Source organism: Gadus macrocephalus, chromosome 8 (assembly GCF_031168955.1).
Source record: "Gadus macrocephalus chromosome 8, ASM3116895v1".
NCBI classification, from domain to species: domain Eukaryota; kingdom Metazoa; phylum Chordata; class Actinopteri; order Gadiformes; family Gadidae; genus Gadus; species Gadus macrocephalus.
The window spans coordinates 17,337,792-17,358,967 of NC_082389.1; the positions used below are offsets into that span (position 1 = coordinate 17,337,792).

Below are 21,176 nucleotides of genomic sequence, written 5' to 3' on the forward strand. Positions count from 1 at the left end.
GTGGCCCTGCACGTGGACAAACTGCCCAGCGAGTAAGTGACACGCACGCACACTCACGCATGCTAGCGCTCACTCACTCACTCACGCATGCTAGCACTCACTCACTCACTCACTCACTCACTCACTCACTCACTCACTCACTCACTCACTCACTCACTCACTCACTCACTCACTCACTCACTCACTCACTCACTCACTCACTCACTCACTCACTCACTCACTCACTCACTCACTCACTCACTCACTCACTCACTCACTCACTCACTCACTCACTCACTCACTCACTCACTCACTCACTCACTCACTCACTCACTCACTCACTCACTCACTCACTCACTCACTCACTCACTCACTCACTCACTCACTCACTCACTCACTCACTCACTCACTCACTCACTCACTCACTCACTCACTCACTCACTCACTCACTCACTCACTCACTCACTCACTCACTCACTCACTCACTCACTCACTCACTCACTCACTCACTCACTCACTCACTCACTCACTCACTCACTCACTCACTCACTCACTCACTCACTCACTCACTCACTCACTCACTCACTCACTCACTCACTCACTCACTCACAGCTGTAGCCGGCTGGTATCCTAAGCCCTTCCTAGCTTTGGCATCAACACACCGCTAGGGAAGAGGGTTCATACAGTCGTATACAAAAATGAGCTGGCAGCTCCGGTAAACAACTGGCTTCTCACACCATCAACTGAAGGCCATTACCATCGGGAAACAAAAGTGCTTTTACAATATGTCATCAATATGTCGATTTTTGTTTATATTTTTATAATCTATAATTTTGTTTAGTTTTTCTCATGTTTCACTTAGACACTTCAGTGTTTACCGTACAATAGCAACGACTCTAACAAAATATGTAGGATTCAGCAGGAATATCTGAGTCATAAATTGTAAGAGGTACTAGGAGATGAACTTCTCATGATCGACTTCTCCTCCACACATCTGTTTCTGAATACTGAACTGGAACCCTGCTTCCAGTATTCCCCTTGCACTAGCACATTTCATGTACGTGACACTAAACACACACACACACAGACACACAGACACACAGACACAGACACACACACACAAAGTCCCCTCACCTCAGAAAGGGAGCAGGCCTGGCAGGGGACAAAGTGCGTGTTGCGGGCCAGAGGTGACTAGTGAGTGCGCAGGTCTGCGGCCGGCCAGCTGGCTCCAGGCACCGCCCTGCTCTCTCAGAGACTCCAGCCAGGCCTCACAGGGCTGATAAGACCTCCCTGAAGCACTCTCCTTCCATCTCTGTTCATCACAATCTAGCACTCTCTATCCCCGTCACTGTCTCTCTAGCACTCTCTATCCCCGTCACTGTCTCTCTAGCACTCTCTATCCCTGTCTCTCTAGCACTCTCTATCCCCGTCACTGTCTCTCTAGCACTCTCTATCCCCGTCACTGTCTCTCTAGCACTCTCTATCCCCGTCACTGTCTCTCTAGCACTCTCTATCCCTGTCTCTCTAGCACTCTCTATCCCCGTTACTGTCTCTCTAGCACTCTCTATCCCTGTCACTGTCTCTCTAGCACTCTCTATCCCTGTCACTGTCTCTCTAGCACTCTCTATCCCTGTCACTGTCTCTCTAGCACTCTCTATCCCCGTCACTGTCTCTCTAGCACTCTCTAGCCCCGTCACTGTCTCTCTAGCACTCTCTATCCCCGTCACTGTCTCTCAAGCACTCTCTATCCCTGTCTCTCTAGCACTCTCTATCCCTGTCTCTCTAGCACTCTCTATCCCCGTTACTGTCTCTCTAGCACTCTCTATCCCCGTCACTGTCTCTCTAGCACTCTCTATCCCCGTCACTGTCTCTCTAGCACTCTCTGTCCCTGTCACTGTCTCTCTAGCACTCTCTATCCCCGTCACTGTCTCTCTAGCACTCTCTAGCCCCGTCACTGTCTCTCTAGCACTCTCTATCCCCGTCACTGTCTCTCTAGCACTCTCTGTCCCTGTCACTGTCTCTCTAACACTCTCTATCCCCGTCACTGTCTCTCTAGCACTCTATCCCCGTCACTGTCTCTCTAGCACTCTCTATCCCTGTCTCTCTAGCTCTCTCTATCCCCGTCACTGTCTCTCTAGCACTCTCTATCCCCGTCACTGTCTCTCTAGCACTCTCTATCCCTGTCACTGTCTCTCTAGCACTCTCTGTCCCTGTCACTGTCTCTCTAGCACTCTCTATCCCCGTCACTGTCTCTCTAGCACTCTCTGTCCCTGTCACTGTCTCTCTAGCACTCTCTATCCCCGTCACTGTCTCTCTAGCACTCTCTGTCCCTGTCACTGTCTCTCTAGCACTCTCTGTCCCTGTCACTGTCTCTCTAGCACTCTCTATCCCTGTCACTGTCTCTCTAGCACTCTCTATCCCTGTCACTGTCTCTCTAGCACTCTCTATCCCTGATGGTGTCTCTCTAGCACTCTCTATCCCTGTCACTGTCTCTCTAGCACTCTCTATCCCCGTCACTGTCTCTCTAGCACTCTCTATCCCTGTCTCTCTAGCACTCTATCCCTGTCACTGTCTCTCTAGCACTCTCTATCCCCGTCACTGTCTCTCTAGCACTCTCTGTCCCTGTCACTGTCTCTCTAGCACTCTCTATCCCCGTCACTGTCTCTCTAGCACTCTCTATCCCCGTCACTGTCTCTCTAGCACTCTCTATCCCTGATGGTGTCTCTCTAGCACTCTCTATCCCTGTCACTGTCTCTCTAGCACTCTCTATCCCCGTCACTGTCTCCCTAGCACTCTCTATCCCTGTTTGTCTCTCTCTCATGATCCTCTATCCTTTATCCCTGCTTGTCTCTCTCATGATCTCTAGCACTCTATCCCTGTCTTTGTGTGTCTCTCAAGCTCTCTAGATCGATTGATAACACTTTATTAATCTCCCTTAGGGGAAATTGTTGTGTAACAGCACAGCAGCAGTGAAGGACGGGTTCAAGAACTAATACAATACAAAGTAGTGCTAAAGTAATGCTAAGGAAAACTAAAATAAATGGCCGAGTGGCAGAATAATTCACAGTATATAAAGTAAACGCTTTTTTACCTTGTGGTAAATGCAAGTTGCCCAGTGATCAAGTATATATTTATACATATTCACATCTACATATATGCACACCAGTGGAAGCTTCTCCAGTGAGGAGAGGGAAGAAGATCATCCTTAACATTGTTGAGAATAAAAAAATGTAGATTGCCCAGACTACTAATGAATTAACGCCATTAAATATGACTACTTGAATGCCTTTCTATATGTAATGTTTGTTTCCCTCTGTAAAGGGACATTAGCACCCCCTATTGACAATTACTTCAGGGGGGACGTTCCTCCCTCAGCCTCCATTGACTCCCATTCATTTCCCTGAAAGTGTTGGCGGCCGGTGAATAACATGGGGTTCACTGGGAGAGAGGAGGAAAGTCCTCTGAGTGGGTGTGACTAGCTAAGGGATCTGGATCCTACCTACGTCTGGAGGGAGGGGTTATCCCCTCAAATCGAGGCTACGAGAACCAACAAACCCGCTCAGTCGTCTGCCTCGTTTCCACCGAGCGGTGCGCTACCGTTCGTTGCGGTACAGTGCGGCTCTGTTCAGTTATATTGGCGTTTCCGTAGCCCGCGGCCGAGCAGCGGAGCCCGCGAGGAGGATTGACCTGATCTATAAATGAAGTCCCTCAATCTTAATTGCCTTAACACCATGACCAACATTCTGAAACATCCATTAACATCCACATTTGCCTAAAACAATGTTGGGCTTACAGCCCATGCAAATAGTAGTGACATTATGTTCTTGTTCTTCTTTTAATTGTTTGTTACTCTGACCATTCGGTTTGATATTGTGGAAAGGATATTAGTGAATGATTCAGAGCATGAAGCATTCTATATGGCATCACTTTTGTTCTTGTGTTGTCATTTTCTTACAACAATTGTAGCTGAAAATAAACATAGCCAAATTACAACCAATAGCTTCAGTCATTGAGGGCCAAAATAGGCCCAATGCTAGGCCCAGATTTTTTTATTGAGATTTACAAATCAAGAGTAGGCCTGATTTGAGTAATTGACTTTGCATCCTTTCCTTCTGCTCTTGTAGTCCAAGACATGCTGCCCACCAGCTTTCAAAGTACAAAGTACAATGCAATGTACAATGCTGCAAGTGCAATTATCCCTCCCTGCTATTTTGTAGATCCCCAAAACATCCTGAAACAACTTGAGTCTCACATACTTATGCCACCATACGCCACTAACAGTGCAAGCAGGCCAATGGCAACCAAGCACGCAGTCCTTCCTCCCTCACTTTAAAAACCAAACTCGAGTTCTGTCTCTCTAGCACTCTGTCACTGTTTTGTCTCTCTAGTACGATATTTATATTTCAATTCGACTTTATTGGCATGAAGAATGTATACATTGCATATATACATTGCCAAAGCACAAAATATCAGATCCAAAATAAAATACTGACAATTATAACTTGTGTGTATGTATATATCTATCAATCTATGTATCTATCTATCTTTATTTTTTTATCCTACGATAAAAATCGGTGTCGTAGTCTGGTATCATTACCTTGGTACAGTGAGACCTCTCATTGGCCACCTATGTTGATTGACAGCTGTGAGGAGGGATACCTCCCTATATCTGCTGCCGCTAATCCAACATGGCTGTTCCTTTCCTGTCACTTCAGGCCCAACCGGTTGCTGATTCTCCATGGATTCCTGGACGAGAACGTGCACTTTTTCCACACCAATTTCCTCGTGTCGCAGATCATCCGCGCTGGGAAGCCCTACCAGCTGCAGGTGATTAGGACAGGCGTGCAGACGACACACTAGGTCACGCTTCTCTAGACCTCTGCCTAACGGTCTCCAGTTATTGCAATACTGTGGTTCCCAACATTGGATAGAGCAATGTTTAAAATATCTTTAATGTAACACTGTTTTATGCCAACGGTCCGTAATATACGGTTAAATGCTAGCACAAGCAAAGTACTTAGCTGGTACATTCACGTAACTGACAGCTGTTGATCAGTTCAAACCACGCACGGGGAAGCAGAAATCCATGTGTGAAAGGAACTTAAAGTATGGTTAACTCTTTGACCAGCAGGTGTGAGGGGAATGAGTCATTACAAGCCTTTTCAGAATCACAAGTGGGACTGACCACCTAGATTTTGAAATGGCGAGTAATGGCTCATCACTCTCACCCCTGGGGTAAGATAGAGGCCCTTTTTTTAATGGACGCCAATCAACCATTTCCAACCGATACTAGTAACACAACATGTATACTGTAGACAAGATAGCAGAGGGAGTACTCAACCGTGTGTGTGTGTGTGTGTGTGTGTGTGTGTGTGTGTGTGTGTGTGTGTGTGTGTGTGTGTGTGTGTGTGTGTGTGTGTGTGTGTGTGTGTGTGTGTGTGTGTGTGTGTGTGTGTGTGTGTGTGTGTGTGTGTGTGTGTGTGTGTGTGCTCTCGTTGCCCCTACAGGTGTACCCCAACGAGCGCCACAGTATTCGCTGTCCCGAGTCGGGGGAGCACTACGAGATCATGCTGCTGTACTTTTTACAACAATACCTCTAAAGAGCACACCCGAGAGGGGGGGCGAACGGCGGCTCCCTTCATCCCCCGTCAGCCAACATCACCCACCTCCCTCCCTCTCCCCCCCTCACTAGAGACTTCCACCTTGAGGACACTCTTAACTATGAACTGGAACGCTCACTACGCAAAAATCCACTTCTTCTTCCTCCTCCTCCTCCTCGCTCTCTCTCCTCTCACCCGCTGTCCCTCGCTCTCCCTTCCTCCCTCTCTGGCCTTGGTTCGTTACTGTTCTGCTTGCTGTGTTCCACGTCCCCCCCTCCTCGGTGTATAGTCTGCGGCCCGCGGCGGTTGTCGAGGACAGGAGTGGTCGGTTCTTGTTGTTCTGATTTTTTTTTTTGGTTTTGCGTTTCGCCTGCAGAAACTGAAGAAAGGACGGGATATATGTTGAGGAATATACAGGCTGCCTCACGCTCACTGTTCACCCACAGCTGGTCATCTCCACACACACTGTTTCCTTTCCTTTGCCAAAACCATTTGTGTGTCCGCGTCTGCGGTGGTGTGTGTGACTAATGCGCGCGTGTACGTTTATGTCCGTGCGCGTGTGTGTGTGTGCGTTCGATTTTCACGGTGCAAACCCGACTTCAACCCATTTCATCCGTTTTTGTTCACTGGTCGGACCGGGATCATGGTACTTAATGATATTAAGAGTTGTCTTAAACATACTTACAGACACACAAACCCACATACAGTTCATACACTCGATTCCCACAGCCCACGTATTCTGTCAATCTAAACACTTGCACACTACACACACGTACACACACGGGATGCGACCATGTGGGGACAGGGGCCGGTGTGTATCGTTTTCCTCTTGTCAGACTAGTTTTAAGTGTCTGGGTTTAAAAAAATAAATGAATATTTTATTAACTTTTAATCTGTTTATAATGCGTAGCGGCGCGCGTTTCCACTCACTCTGTTGTCTGCGTCACGTCACATTGCTCAAGGTGGGTGTGTGTGTCTCTGCGTCTCTGCCTGCCTTCTTATGAAACACATACGTTATGATGTTTGCCAAAGTACCTCCTGACTCGCTCACGCTGGTATTTCCTTCTTTTTTTTTTTACTGCAATAAAGACAACAGGGGGGTGAGCACTGGAGTCTTATCAACAGCTTTGTACACCCGAAGACAATTTGTACATGGTAATAAAGAAATGTATGATGGATCCACGTTTCCCATGGTGTCCTGTGGCACATTCTGTTCAGTATTAATGTAGTGTAGATGTTTGCATGTGTAACGTCAGTATTTACTAGGGGTGGGACCAAATGGAGATACAGTATATCGTTGCGATAAGAGAATAGACACACTGGTGCCAAATATTGCCGTTATTTAACCAAAGATGAGTTACTGAAAAACTCAGTTTGGACCGTGAATAAAAACCGAAATCCAGCCCTCAACCTTTTCAGTCATTTTGCATTCATCGTTAGACATCTATCGCGATGTAAAGTGACAGGATTATCTAACAATATATTGATTATTCAGAATCGCTGTATCGCGATATTATTGGAATCGCAGGCCATGTATCGGGTATTTTATCGTGAGGTAGCCTGTGATTCCCACCCCTAGTATCTACCGTATCCATCTATCTGCTTATGTGTCCTACTGGAACTCTATATAGGATAGATTTGCTATCTGGGTCCATCATATTGCATCTGCAGACTGTCGTCAACCTGCACCTTGTGGCTGAGGACCCATCCTCTCCAGAGAATACAATATGTGAAGGTTTCTCTTATTAATATTCATGGCGGTGTACTCTGGCCCGCTGGGCTGTGTTTCACCACAGCAGCCACCCATAGAGCACACTAATGGATTCTCTGCTCCTTCACATCAAAGCTACGGCCACGTTCCCCGCCCACGGGCGCCCCTCTCTGCCGCTCCTATTCAAGCTTCGCACGAGGCCACGGGCTGCACACAGACCACCGGCCCTTCAGCGCCATCGTTGCCATAGTAACTGTGCCATAATTGATGCACCCCGCCTCCCCCCCTCTGCGCTTCCTGCCTCATAACTCCCGGTCGGGTCTCTGTAGGGCTGCTGCCGGGCTGGTGATTGATGGCTCGGCCTGGTCGTGCTGATGGTTTGATGCTCCTTACCCAGTGAAGGAGACACTGTGTTACACGACGGCTACGACATAGTCAGAAACAATGGAGGCCCATAGTTAGGAGATGAAGACGAGGAAATAGGTTTAAAAGGTTTCAGTTTACTTTGCAGTGTGTATTAGCTTGAGGAGTGCTATGAACCATACATTGTCCAAGGTTGTGATATGTCTTTGGGAAGCGAATGTTGGTATAGTGTTATTGGACAGTGTCATTGACTTTATTGAAATAGGTGATCTCATATTGCTCTTACATTTTAATTAGAATCCGTGTGATTGTGTGATTAAAAAATATAGATGAGAGTCCCGTTTGCTAGACAAACACTTCACCAGAGGTATATCCCGGTGATTTGTCGTCACCCCGCCCACGTGCGTGCTAGAGGATTACCTGGGATTCTGTGATGGCGTCCGCAGGTGATGGAGGGAAGCATCTTAGCAGCACTTAGCAGGGTCAGGAGGAGGAGTGAGGAATCGAAGCTGACACACAGAAGCTCAAGTGATCACCAGCCGACTGCACCCGGTTGGGAGTCACATGTTTACTGAGGACGTGCTAATGACACATCACTTCATCTGAATCAAGGTCCTCTTTTTATATTGTCAGCTGATCAAGTCTAGTCAACATGACGAGGTCATATGTATTGTCAGAAACAGGGTATGAGGTCTGAGCCAATGACACATCACTCCATCAGAATCAAGCTCCTCTTTTTCCATTATTATTGTTTGTTTGTATGGTCAGAATCAGAGGGGGCGTCAATGGCCCCAATTATTGAATCATGAGTAACTTATTACTTTGTTAACATGCTCTCCAATGTGCTATTGAGTCTGAGCCATACCGTGGGGATAAATCTGTAGGGCTCTGGGTGTGATGTCCTCAAAGGTTTTCTAATCTGTGTGCTCTGAGCGTCCCTTCGGCTGCATCGGGCTGCATGATCCGGCTTGATGCAGCTCCAGGCAGCTCCTCCCGCCCCTGCTGGTATGCAGCAGGCAGCAGGCTCAGACCGCTCCCAACGGGCCCACAGCATGATCCATGAGGGGCAGGAGGCATGGAGGTCCGGATCCATTCGTCTCACTCGACCTGGCAGGCCCGGGGAACGGGACTCAAGTACATTTGAATGTGTGGGTTTTGAGTAGGTTGTGATTAACATCTATGTGGGACTGTGAAGTGTTACGGAATGGCAATTATTGCTTATTTGAACTATGTATTGTTTTACTGTCAAATAATGCCCTGTATAATAATGTACTGTCTTTTCCAAGTTGGAACAGACTTCCCACATAGATCTCAATTTAGCTCAACAACCTTCATTGAATAATCCACCAGCAGCAGTACTTCTTTTAAATCATTTTTATTGGCTTCTTTTTGGCCATAAATCTGATATCTTTTTAAAAAACTTTACATAAGGAAATGAAAGACAAAATAAATTACAAAGAGGCAGCACCAGAAAAAATACATCATGATTTTTAAAGGTATATAAATAGAGAACAGTGACACAACTATAACACATTCTCACAAGTCACAGAAACACTTGTAATAGAAGTTCATAGAGGATAGAAGACGTTCTTTCATATATTATGTACAAACAGTAACTCTTATAAACACAGTCAATATGACTTAAAAATGTTTCCCAAAAATCTCCAATGGAAAGTAAAATAACTCTGTTGGAGTAAACACTTCAACATTGTTTCAACAGGCAACTAAGTTATTGTGTACAAAGACTGGAATGTTCTTCAGCAGTGGCCGCTGTGTGAAACCACTCTATGGAAATACTGTGCTCCCGGATCACAGTGGTCTATATAGTCATGGTAAAAGCGGGGTTACTTATGGTCGTATGGTCAGCAGTCATTGTATGATAGCCGCCATTTGGTCCGTACCAATGGACGTCAAAGGGCTTTTCAATCGGCCTGGTTTGGTCTCTCTGACTCTTGTATGAATTTCAAACAGTTCACCCAGCATATTTGAACAGTAGGTGCTCTCTTGACCTGCTGGAAATACATTTAACCTCACAAGACATCTTAAGACACTTATATGTTGGCCAATGGGTCTCAACTCGTCTGAAAATGAGGCCCACCATACCATACGCACGCCCGGACCTGCTGTCAGACGCCTCGTGTACAAATTCAGCTTCTTTAAGCAATGGCCTGCCCTCGGCCTCACCGCCCAGAACGCTCACATGCCATGCCCTGTGGCGTGAAGCGGCGAATCCTCCCGACACCACCAGGGCTCTCAGCGCTGGTGTCGGTACGTTCGAGCACGTTTCCGTCATCGTGCAGCGGCCGCTTCTACGAATACCGAAAGGTCTGTCCCAGCTTTTCAGGGAAACATGGCGATGCTGAAACAAACGCAGGGCCAATACGCTGATATCGATCAATTTCGTTTGGCGTCGCTTTGTTGTAAAAAGTCTCTCTCTCAAACCGGTCAGAACCAGACAGGTTCAGGCGGACCTCCAACCCAGGAAGCAGCCGGCGGGAACAGAGGAAGAATCTTGCACTTCCCTATACATTGTTTTTCTCTTTTTGTTTACAGTTCTGATCTTTTACGCCCTGTTCTTGATCTCAGCGGGGGCCACCATCATGGTGGTGGTCTTCAGGGGGTAGTAGCGCCCCCTCCAGGTCTTCCAGAAGATCCCCTGCTTCCTCTGGTGCCGCTGCTTGGGAGGAGGGCTGTGGAAGTACCTTCCGTTCAGGTTGGAGTGGCCGCAGTTACTGAACCACCAGCCGCCTATAAAAGACCACAGACATCAGGAATCTGAGTTAAACCACTGCTCTGTTTCATGGATAGAGGATCAACACAGTTACAGTTATCTTTCCACTGGGGGGGTTGGTTTGACCACTCACCAGAGAGGTGTTTGGCACAGTTGGTGTCACTCTTGAGGTCGTGGTCTTGGTCGCGGGTGGAGAAGGGCAGGCCGGCGGTGGTGTCGGTGGCCAGGCTGCTCTCCAGGCTGCCCATGGTGTCCGACGGCTGGATGTGGAGGGCGTACTTGGTGTCCTCACCGCCCACGCTGAAGGGCATGGCCACGGACTCAGGCTCGTCCTTCCAGTCCGAGAACTGGACCTTGAGGAGGTGGTCGCCGTCTTTCGTCATCAAGTGGATATTTTCCAATCCCAGCCAGAATTCTCCTAGAAAAGGAAATAAGTATATGTTTAAACATGCTTACAGGTATGGCAGACACATCCTCTTCCTCATACTTCATCCCACATCTGATCTGCCAAGCTGGCACACACTGAGTCCAGCACTCAGACAACCCAGTCCATTCAGTGGAGGAAGATCTCTCACCATTCAGACTTCCAAAGCCCTTCTGGTAGGCCTGCCACAACTGGTCAAAGTCCACGGAGCCGTCGCGGCGCTTCTGGATCACCGTCCAGCCACCTTCAGCGGTCATCTCACAGTAGACGTTGAAGGCCAGGCCGCCGTGCGGCTGGATAATGTACACCCCACTGGAGGTCACGCCGCTCAGGAACAGCTCATGGCAGTTGGAGGCAATTTCTGGAAGAAAAGCAAAAGAGAAGGCAAACACAGAGTTAGTCACCTGGGCACTGGGAACACTCTCATCAGAACCAAACCACATTATTACCATGCCTTCATTGTTCCTTTAAGATTGCAGACAAATTTTGATTTTCTTCTTTTTATCTTAACTACGGGAAACAATGGGTAAAAGTGACTGCAATTGTAAACTGTGCTTTGTTTGTGTTGTTTTGTCTTCGGGGCGTTTGCCAGATGTCACTTTATTACGTTGTTACGAAACTCTTTGTTGTTGCGTCACCTGGGTGATTTCCCCGTACACCTTCATCATCTACTGACGCTTGGCCTACATGTTGCCTCTACCCCTCCGCCCCTTGCACGTACGTACTTTCAGGGTGTTTTCAAATAAAGTACATTATCACACTGAATGGCAGGTCTATCAATGAGTCAGCCAATATGAACAATTTCTCTAGGAGTCTGTTGACAGAAATTCAGAGAAGGGAGGGTGTGAGCATCCAACTAATAAACATGACCTTTATCCCAGTTCCCAAGCAGTCCTCCCCTGGCTTTGGCTACTACCTGGTACATGCAGCTAACCCCAAGCCCCCTCGCATTCCCCTCCTTCATGTGCACAGCAGCCTGTGCACGTGAAGGAGGAATGCAGGGCCAGAGCGTGCAGAAGGTTTGGGAGGTGCAAGACCAGCGCTAACGAACCCAAACGTGAGCTGACTGTGGGACTTCAGGTGAGCACGCGACTGTCAATAGGGTATTGATTGCACCCCCCTCGCACCATGCTATACATCTGGACTGCTGCATTGCGCTATTAGCACTGGAAGAGGTCAGCGGATACAGCATTCTCAGGAAGTGTGATAATTGACGTTTAACCCCTTTTTTAACCTACTTAGAGGGCCGTTATCTGATTAGCTGAGGAGGTTAATCTGATAGCTGTGTTATTTTAACAGACAGTTCTCCTGGTTGTTCTGACCTTTCCTCCAGACTGATGGCTCGTGGCCGAGCCCTAGCCTTGGGGCTCTGGGGATTTCCTCAACTCTGGCACACTTCTCCTTCTTCTAATGCTTAATTATGATCCAAGGGTCAGGAGAAGAGAGGTGGGGAGGGTCTAGATGAAGGGGATGGGAGGAGAGCATGAATAAAGACTAAAGGTGGTTGCAGAGGTGGGGGGAGGGACGTCTGACTCTGTGACAGATCTAGGGGAAAGGTTATGCATTCCTGAAGGCTGTCCTATGTTGGATGTAAACGAGGGCGTTCTGGGGAAACGGGCTGAAAGGAGGCCCTAGTCTGCTTGAAAACAGAAAAAGGGGATGTCTGTACAAAGTTCACTCGTAAAACGAGGCCGTCATGTCTCCCCCCCTGCCCACTTCCCCAGTGGTCTGTTATTTTACTGCTACCCAGAGGGACCAGGTCTGGTTATCATAGGACTATTGCCTGTTAGGTTTGGCCAGAACCCCTTCCAGCCCCTGCTGGGAAAACAGTGAGTAATCCTTTTGTTCGTGGCTCTGACTGACCCTGGCTTCACACACTCCCAGACCAGCGAACTTTCCCCTAGTTGGTGCTCTGCCAGGTTGACATTTTGGTGCTTATGACGGAATTCCTTAAAGCCTGCTGATGTCAGAGCATAGTATTCACAAGGCTTATTGTGATTTGCACACACTGGCTGAACCCATCGAGTTCCTCGCTCACCTCTCACCTACTTCTCCGTATGGACTTAGGCCATAGGCTACAAGCCATAGGCTACAGGCCACATGCTAGGACCGGTTCACACACATTTTTATGGACGTATACTTGGGTACGAATATAACCCTAGCAATAGTTTGGATGAATAGCCACCCGTCTGCGGTATCTTCTGTATCTCCATTAATCTTGACGAAAACCATGTCATGTTTGCCCCTTTGACATTATAATCTAAATGATAGTAAGATCATGAAGATCAATACGATTCTTTGGTAACAGACTTTTGCAGCTGCAACCTCCCCCTAATGACTACACAGGAAGATGGAGTGTATTCAGCCAGTAGTGCCGAGGCAGAAACCTTTAGCCTAGCTGGACAGCCTCCAACTGAATTCAGCTCTGAAGAAAGAGCTCTTTATGTAAGCAGGAACCGTTTTACTTCATTTTCAAATCCAAGACCCAGCTGAGCTGAGCCATAGAGGAGGCTGGGCAACCGGGCAATTTACCCCCAAATTGTCAAACAAGTATAAATTAATTCTAAACTAACTTTTGGATATTTCCAGCATTAGATCATCGTTAAGCAACCCGAGGCAAAGTCGACTTTCTCTGCTTTAGAAACACTGTTCTCAGTTTTAGAAACACCTTCCTCTGTTGAACATTTCAGGAATGAATTCAAAGTTCTTGCCCGGGCACTGTCCTTGATTTTAATTGCATCGGATTTAAGCTTCTTTATGTCGTTAAATTAGAGATGGCGTGCAGCCCTTGGCGCCGGATGTGATTCGCTTAAATTAAGTCAGTGGCTCTTTGGCTTACCGGCTGGAGAGTCCTGCTGCTCCACGCTGATCGTTCGGCTCATGGCCTTGGCGCTCTTGGTGGCTTCCTTTGTCTGCTGGACCTGTGAAGGTTGAGAATCTACGGTCAAACATTGAGGACAAAGCAAAGCACCCCCCAGGAGGCCCGACGGTGTGGATGTGTCTCTCCCCGTGGATCATCAGGTTCACAGATGTATCCTTACCTGACTCTGCAGGGATTTGATGCGCGTGTTCTGCTTGTCCAGCTTCTCCTGTTGGAGTTGTATTCTGTCCATCAGGTCGTCGATGCGTTTGTTCTGCGTTTCCAGCATTGACTACAAAAGAAGAGGCAAGGTCCCGCTACAGTCAGCATGACGTTCAAACCTCCAAAGCCAACATATGTGTGAAAGAGCATGTGGTACGATAGCGTGGGTTAGCTATGTTACATAAAGAGGACACCACATGAGTACAGTACAAATGTGCAATTGCTTGCTCAGAAACGGAGCTCAATAAGTCAGCTTTTGTTGATTCTGAATAGAGGCGCAAAACCCTCCGTCTGGAAAAGTCATTCAGTACACTGCAGCACACTTTGTCTTTTGCACCCGAGCGTGTTCAGCTTACATAACTCATTCAGTGCGGGAACATTTTTACACTCAATCTCTGCAGAGTGTGTCAAGCCCATGCTGGTCCCCAGATGGAGAACCGCAGAGCTGTAAGCCATGTGTAACCCGTGGCTATTTCGCACTCTAAACGACATCCACTTTTATAGCAGCCTTTATACATTTCTTCAGAATCTTCCAAGCACTTCCTGTGCATCTGAATGGAACTCTATTCAGATCCACTTTGAGCCCATCGAAATATCATCACCATTAAAGCCAACCTTTCTTGTCAATCAAAACTCTTTGCTAGAGCAGTTCAAATAGTGACTGCCATCGTTAATATGTTAATCATGAAGTTCCTTCATTTGTAACTCTCTGATTAATGTTGAGGGTCTGGTTTAATTCAAGCGTGCATCATTGCATCCAGCAGCAGTATGCCTGTTGCATGCTGCATACGAGGGTAACGCAGAGACAAAGGGGGGGGAGATAATCTCCTCACAGCCTCATTGTCTTCTCTAATCAACTCAACAGCCCCCCTCTCCCCTTCCACAGGGCCCCCACCAGGACCCCCCTCTCCCCTTCCACAGGGCCCCCACCAGGACCCCCCTCTCCCCTTCCACAGGGCCCCCACCAGGACCCCCCTCTCCCCTTCCACAGGGCCCCCACCAGGACCCCCCTCTCCCCTTCCACAGGGCCCCCACCAGGACCCCCCTCTCCCCTTCCACAGGGCCCCCACCAGGACCCTCTGCTCTCTGCTCACCTGGATGGCGTGGCCCTCGCTGGCGTTCCCCTTGGCAGTGGCGTCTCCCTGCAGCATGCTGTCCACCTTCTCCTCCAGACGGCTCAGCCTCTCGCCGGCCGCCCGGCGCTCCTGCTGCGCCTCCTCGGCCCGCCTCCGGAGCTGGGCCGTGGCGTTGAGCAGCCGGCCCTCCCGGTCCTCCAGGCCGTGGGCGCGGGCCCTCAGCGCCTCCCCCTCGGCCCGCAGCCGCTGGCTCTCCCGGCCCAGCTCGCCCACCGTGCTGTTGGAGGCCTTCAGCTTGACGGAGATGTCCCTCATCTGGACCTTGGTCTTGTCCACGTGCTCCTTCAGCCCCTGGCCCAGCTGCAGCAGGCCGTGGGCGATGACGTTCACGTCGTCCCACGCAGCGTACTGCACACGCTTCTCCTTGGGGCTGGGCTTCCTCTCGAAGGGGAAGCCGGCGGCCGTCAGGGCCAGCAGGCAGAGGGTCACGGCGGTCAGAGAGCTCCTCATGGTGCTGCGCTTGTTGAGTAGACGGGCAGTAGTGAAAAGGTGGTGTGGTGTGGTGCGGCGGTGGGGTGATGAGCACGGTCTCTGGATCGAAAAGTCCTGTGCTGAGTGACTGAGTGTCTCTCTTTTTGGTTATCAGAGCTCTGGTCTCTGCCTCTGCAGGCATGCTGCAACTGCTTTATAGTTTCACCTCCCTCACATGCTGCCAGACGGCTGCTGCTATTGGCTGGGGCCCGGGAGGGGGAGTGGAGTCCCTCTCAGGTTTCTCTCCCCTCCCCGCCTCCTCCCTCCCTGATTAACTATATCGGGACAGAGAGGAAAAGGAGGAAGAGTGATGTAACGCGGCTATCGGCTTGCACTGCTGCTGTTACGAAAAAAGACACTGCAATTATCTCGAGCTTCTGCCTCTTACTCGTCTCTTGTCTTTATCTTTAGGTACATCTCAAAAGAAGGACATTTGGAACAAGAGATATGTCCCAACTGTGACCAGACTGGAGCACAATAAAACCAACAGCATGATGGCCTTTTGCAGCTAATATGTACTTGGATACGTATTAGCGATCCACCACAGAGGCTGTAACCATGGTGATGGTTGTCATGTGGTCATGGGGACGGGCTGACCCTGACCGCTGATAATTTGTATGCAGATGCTGTAATCTTGAAGACCATGACATATGACATATTCATACTCCTATTTTACTAAATGGAGGGGTTGCTGATGCTAAACAAGTCCAAAACTAAAGACAATTACAAGCCTTCTCTAGAATACCTATTGTATTAGAGTATAAGAGTGCATTAAACCTTTACTTCTCTATATTTACAGTGGCATGTTGAAGATATTCATAGGTTTAATTAATGAGGATGGTTGCGATAAAAAGTTCCTTATTAGGAACAAATTAGTGGATGAGTACTCAGCATTAATGTGTTTAACATTAATGTGGACCAGTGAATCCATACGAATTGAAATAAATCATTTAAATTATTCATTAAATATGGTTACATTAAAACAAAATGATATGTGACACTTAAGGCAGTAAGTATGTATAGTATTCATTAAAGTAGGCCTATCACGCAGAGAATGTTGAGAAACACCGTGGCTGAATGAGTCAGAGGCACAATAGAGCACACGTCAGGGGGAAGCGGCCACATGATACCAGGCAGGCTGCAGGTCTAGTAGTACGCGGGCCTTGAGGAGGATGGGGGACTGTGAGAATTAGGGGAAAGTTCATGGCGCGCAGAATGCTCACGTTATGTGGCAATTCCCAAGATCCCAGATTCTGAACACCCTAAGCGATACGCGATCCACTGACGGGCTACAAAAGAAGGAGGCATGGGCCGGGTTAACCCGGGTCTGCGGAGGAGGAGGAGGAGGCTAATTAGGTGAAAGGTAACAGCCAGATCGCGCACAATGCCGATGGGCAGTGTTGCCAGATAGGGCCAGATTTCCCGCCCAATATGGCCCAATCTGGCAACACTGCCGTGGGGAGCATTGAGGATACAGCCGTTCCTCGCATGCCTGGCGGGTACCAAGCGTGGATGTGCTTAAAAGTGCCTACGAACAAGCTGGTTGAGCTAAAAATAGGCTCCATCGTTGAAAAAAAAAAATGAGATGATTGAGATGGTGAAATGCCATTACTTATTTTTTACGGTAAATATAGCCTACACCAACAACCTATAGGCCAATTAGGTGAATGCGAACCGAGTTGCTTTGTTTGATTCCAATCCGACATCCACATGTGGCATTGTGCTGTGCGTGCAGTGAGTGTTTCTGTATATGGTTTGAGATAGGCCTATAGGTCTTTTTGTTAGACCGTCACCTGAGTGGTCACGTTTTTCAAGGAGAAAATATAGGCCGCACTAATTATTATATTATATATTTAATAAAGGGGGGAACCTTTTGTCACAGTGAAGATCAGCACACAGTGCAGTAGTAAGGGCCTGGATAGGCCGATAGGCCCATGTGAGGCCTTTCGGCCCAATACACGTGTAGTCTGTATAGGCTTCCTTTTATCGTTTAATTGTTGAATTTGACCATAGACATTAGTCCAACTGAAATGTTAAAGAAATTAAAGGGACATAGGTATTAGGCCTACTTTTGAATAGAAATAGTGGCATGCTTTTATTAAATAAAATGAGTCCAAAATTATTTTATTACACTTTTTTGAATTGACAAAATTTCGAAGTGACAAGATTTTGCCGTCTACATTTACATAGGTTTACTATTGCTAAAATTGTAATGTAAGCTATAGGGGCCATATCAAATAAGTTCATAAGAACCAAAGCCAGGAAATGAACACAATCGTCCACATTGAGACGGTACAGAACAATCGACTGGGCTTGTTTTTGAGAAGAAGAGGATGAAGAATGGAGGTTACAGTTCATGTCTCGGCCTTGAAGTCCTGCCAAGCCCCTCTGCAGCTCTAGGCATGGAGGAGGAGGACCACCCCCCCCCCCCCCCACACACACACAGCTGCTTATTCAACTCCCCCAAAATGGCGCCTGTCGAGCCGGCATGGTGACCTTTTACCTAGATTCCCCACTGAACATCTGTATGAGTGTCAAGCTTGGTACTGTATGGGGGCTTGCGGTGGTTTGAACTTGTCACATGTAAGGAAGTCATTGAGAGGAGATGGTGTACTGGTGATGGAGATGTAGAGGCCACCAATGTTATTAATCATATGGCCAGGTGTGAATAGGGCCACTGGCTCTTGTAGGGTCAGCGAGAAGGTCCAGGGTGTTTGGGTAGTGGCCTACTGGTTGAGGGGTGGGATCCTGATGTGTATTAAACAGTTCATCTCAGGGGAGCCCAGTCATGGCGGGGGTATGCGGTAGGCCGGCTGTGTCCAGAATGTACTCTGGGTAATTGGGATGAATGGGTAGCCTGTGTAGGCCATGTAAATAAAAAAACATGTGTAGAAACAAATATTTAACTAGCAGGTAGGGCTATTATGTATAAATATTATATGTCTTGCAGTCATTATGAAAGACGTTGAGGAAACTCATGTTCACGCGTGTCTGACTGAAGTCCTTGGATGCGGTGCACTGGCCTACGTGCTGACGAAAACGTAAAAAGCCGGCCTCAGCGTCTGCAGGCAGTCCAGTGAGAAAGCATAGAAGTGGCATTGATTCTACCGCCACCTAGCGGTGTGAACGGGAACTTCTGTGTTTCTCCTTCCATTTTTATTTATTTAGTTCCTGCAGGGTAATATATACGAAAGAGCATTAGGGCCATATATAATTTCTTTCTTTTTTGAGTTTAAATGTAGAATTCTGAGAATAAGGTCAGAAATCTGATAAAAAATAAATAGTTTACATCCGACTTCTTTGGTCAGCGTGTGGTTCCCAGCCTGTAGCCTATGTCGCAAAGGGATTGTCGGTCCCTTTCAGGTAGCCTGAAAGAAACTTTGCTTCTTTGGCCTGAGATTTAGCCTGTGAGATTAAAGTCTGAATTCTGATTTTATTCTCAGAATACTAACCGTAATCTCAGAATTTGGACTTTAAACTCAGAACTCGAAAAAATTCACGTGGCCCTAATTCTCTCCCTCACATGTATGTTTTTTAACCAGCAAGGTAACTTTTGAGTTACATTTGACAGTGACTTTTTGTGAGTGCATGTATTTACACCTGGATGTTTTTTGGGTCCTTGTTGCCACCCTTTTGTGGACTTAAATCTATAAATAATTAGTAGGTAAGCAGTTAGACCTCCATGCTCTGTGCAGTTGTAGCAGAAGACTAGAGGAGCTTCTTACTGACATGGATGACAGTATGCTGGGGAGAGTCCATGCACGCAAACACACATACACACACACACACATGCATGCACGCAAACATTGTATCAAATGACACACAAATAGATTCTCTTTCTTGGTTAGTTTGTACCTAGATTCATTCTATTAATACAAATGATCTATCTCTGTCTTTCCCCTCATGCCTTTCCTATGCCTTTCCTATCCCCTCTCTCTCTCTGTCTCTGTCTCTCTCTCTGTCTCTCTCTCTCTCTCTCTGTCTCTCTCTCTCTCTCTCTCTCTCTCTCTCTCTCTCTCTCTCTCTCTCTCTCGCTGCCACTCACACACCAAACACACACATCGCATTGCATTCCTCACAGGGCATTGCTTTGACCCTGTTTACGTGCCAGATGCGCGTGCACACACACACACACACACACACACACACACACACACACACACACACACACACACACACACACACACACACACACACACACACACACACACACACACACACAGTAAACACGACATCCGTGTCCCAAAGCATGGAGCCAAGAGGCGGCTGCTTCAGGGACCTGATCTTACCTCCTCTCTCACAGATGCTGTTGGTTCCCTTCCCTCCCGAGGAGCTCCACTTCTCATAGAGCCCCCCCTCCCCCCACACACACCCCAACACACACACACACATACTCTCCCTCCCGCTAGATGGACATCACATCTGGATGGAAAAAGCACAGAATGTACAGGGAGAAAGAAGAAAAAAAGAAGGGGAAACATTTTTGTGAGATGTAAATGTTTCATGGCATGTCATTAACCTTGGGTTCCATGTCAGTGCTGGTTGTGGTTCGAGTGGCCTGAGAACGCAGGCAGGGCACAATATGGTACGGACATCAGTGGGGGTCGGACGTCTAGAGAGGACATGGTGGGAACCGCGAGGAGAAGAGAAGGATCTGGACAAGAGGTTGTCACGTCGTGGGTGAGCCTGCTGACCCTTAGGAGTCTCAGAGGAACAGGAAGTGATCATGTACACTGAGGAGTTGAACACGGCATCATGTAAAGGGCCATTTTAGCTTTCTGACACATGGATTGACCCTTATCTCGGGGCTACTGTTAGTTGGCGGCTATTAGCATTAGCATGCACTACTCTTAGCATTGTGCTACATTAGCGTAGGGCTACTCTCAGTGTTGGGCGAGGACCAGGACAAAGTCAACATAGCCAACTAAGATGCTTAGGTTGACTTTCAACACAACCCATCATAATTATAAATGGCTGCTAGATGGTAAGGTGGCTTGGGTGTTCCATCTCAAAGATCTCCACTTTATCAGCAAGTCACTTTGGATGAAAGCCCCTGCTAAATATAAATTAAAATAGCCACCAGTCAGACTGTGGGAGGCTGAACAAAGTACATCATTTTGTGTGTTTGTCTGTGGTCAGCGGGCGTTTATGTAGACAATGTTATTTAATCATATCTAATTGATATTATCCTAATCCCTTATATTCTTAATGGTATTGCGTTTTCCTGCATTGTGTTTTGCTATTAAACCCTCTGCACTCTAATCTTAGGCAATGAAATATTATGTCTAGTAGAATCTAATAGTTCAAACGAGAGACAAACAACATATTATGCAGACGATGTTTAATAGATGACTGTCAATGATTAGCCACCTGGCGAATGATGGCCTTACATTGACCTTCTTTGTATGCACTTATATGTAGGACATGCACATGCGTTACTGATTTGTCTCCCCCAACCTCGACAATCAAGCACATTTCTTTGGTCCTTTCAGTCTGGGCTGCTGCTGTGTTGTTGTCAAGGCTAGCTCATATTGTGGGTGAATCAAGTGCTCTGAATGACTATTGATGCCTTCATATAAAGACAGAGAAGATCTCTTTAATGCGGATGCACTTGCGAATGCAAGCTGCGCTCAATGACCACGATTCACCCATCACACGCTCCCCTAACTCCTCTCCACT

The 21,176-nt window shown here is 47.6% G+C and overlaps 2 protein-coding genes and 1 long non-coding RNA gene across 7 annotated transcripts in view; 1 reads left to right on the plus strand and 2 right to left on the minus strand.

The window, feature by feature from the left end:
- dpp9 (dipeptidyl-peptidase 9) overlaps positions 1–6,757 on the plus strand; it is a 19,488-nt gene extending 12,731 nt beyond the window's left edge. For all 5 annotated transcript variants that reach the window (XM_060059587.1, XM_060059590.1, XM_060059589.1 and 2 more), the window contains exons 19-21: positions 1–32; positions 4,695–4,806; positions 5,487–6,757. The exon at positions 1–32 is cut by the window's left edge and continues 111 nt beyond it. In XM_060059587.1, coding sequence (XP_059915570.1) covers positions 1–32; positions 4,695–4,806; positions 5,487–5,579 — 237 coding nt within the window. In that variant the 3' untranslated portion in view covers positions 5,580–6,757. The remainder of the gene's footprint in view (positions 33–4,694; positions 4,807–5,486) is intronic.
- Positions 6,758–9,009: 2,252 nt separating this feature from the next.
- angptl4 (angiopoietin-like 4) lies at positions 9,010–15,636 on the minus strand. Its single transcript, XM_060059603.1, has 6 exons — positions 14,985–15,636; positions 13,850–13,960; positions 13,648–13,729; positions 10,960–11,169; positions 10,518–10,802; positions 9,010–10,401 (listed from the first exon to the last, which is right to left on the minus strand). Exons 1-6 carry the CDS (start codon positions 15,474–15,476, stop codon positions 10,217–10,219), a joined length of 1,365 nt encoding a protein of 454 aa, XP_059915586.1. The 5' UTR covers positions 15,477–15,636; the 3' UTR covers positions 9,010–10,216.
- Positions 15,637–17,566: 1,930 nt separating this feature from the next.
- LOC132462319 (uncharacterized) lies at positions 17,567–20,216 on the minus strand. Its single transcript, XR_009526802.1, has 2 exons — positions 19,787–20,216; positions 17,567–17,893 (listed from the first exon to the last, which is right to left on the minus strand). It is a non-coding gene; the product is annotated as an uncharacterized LOC132462319 (long non-coding RNA).
- Between the last annotated feature and the right edge of the window lie 960 nt (positions 20,217–21,176).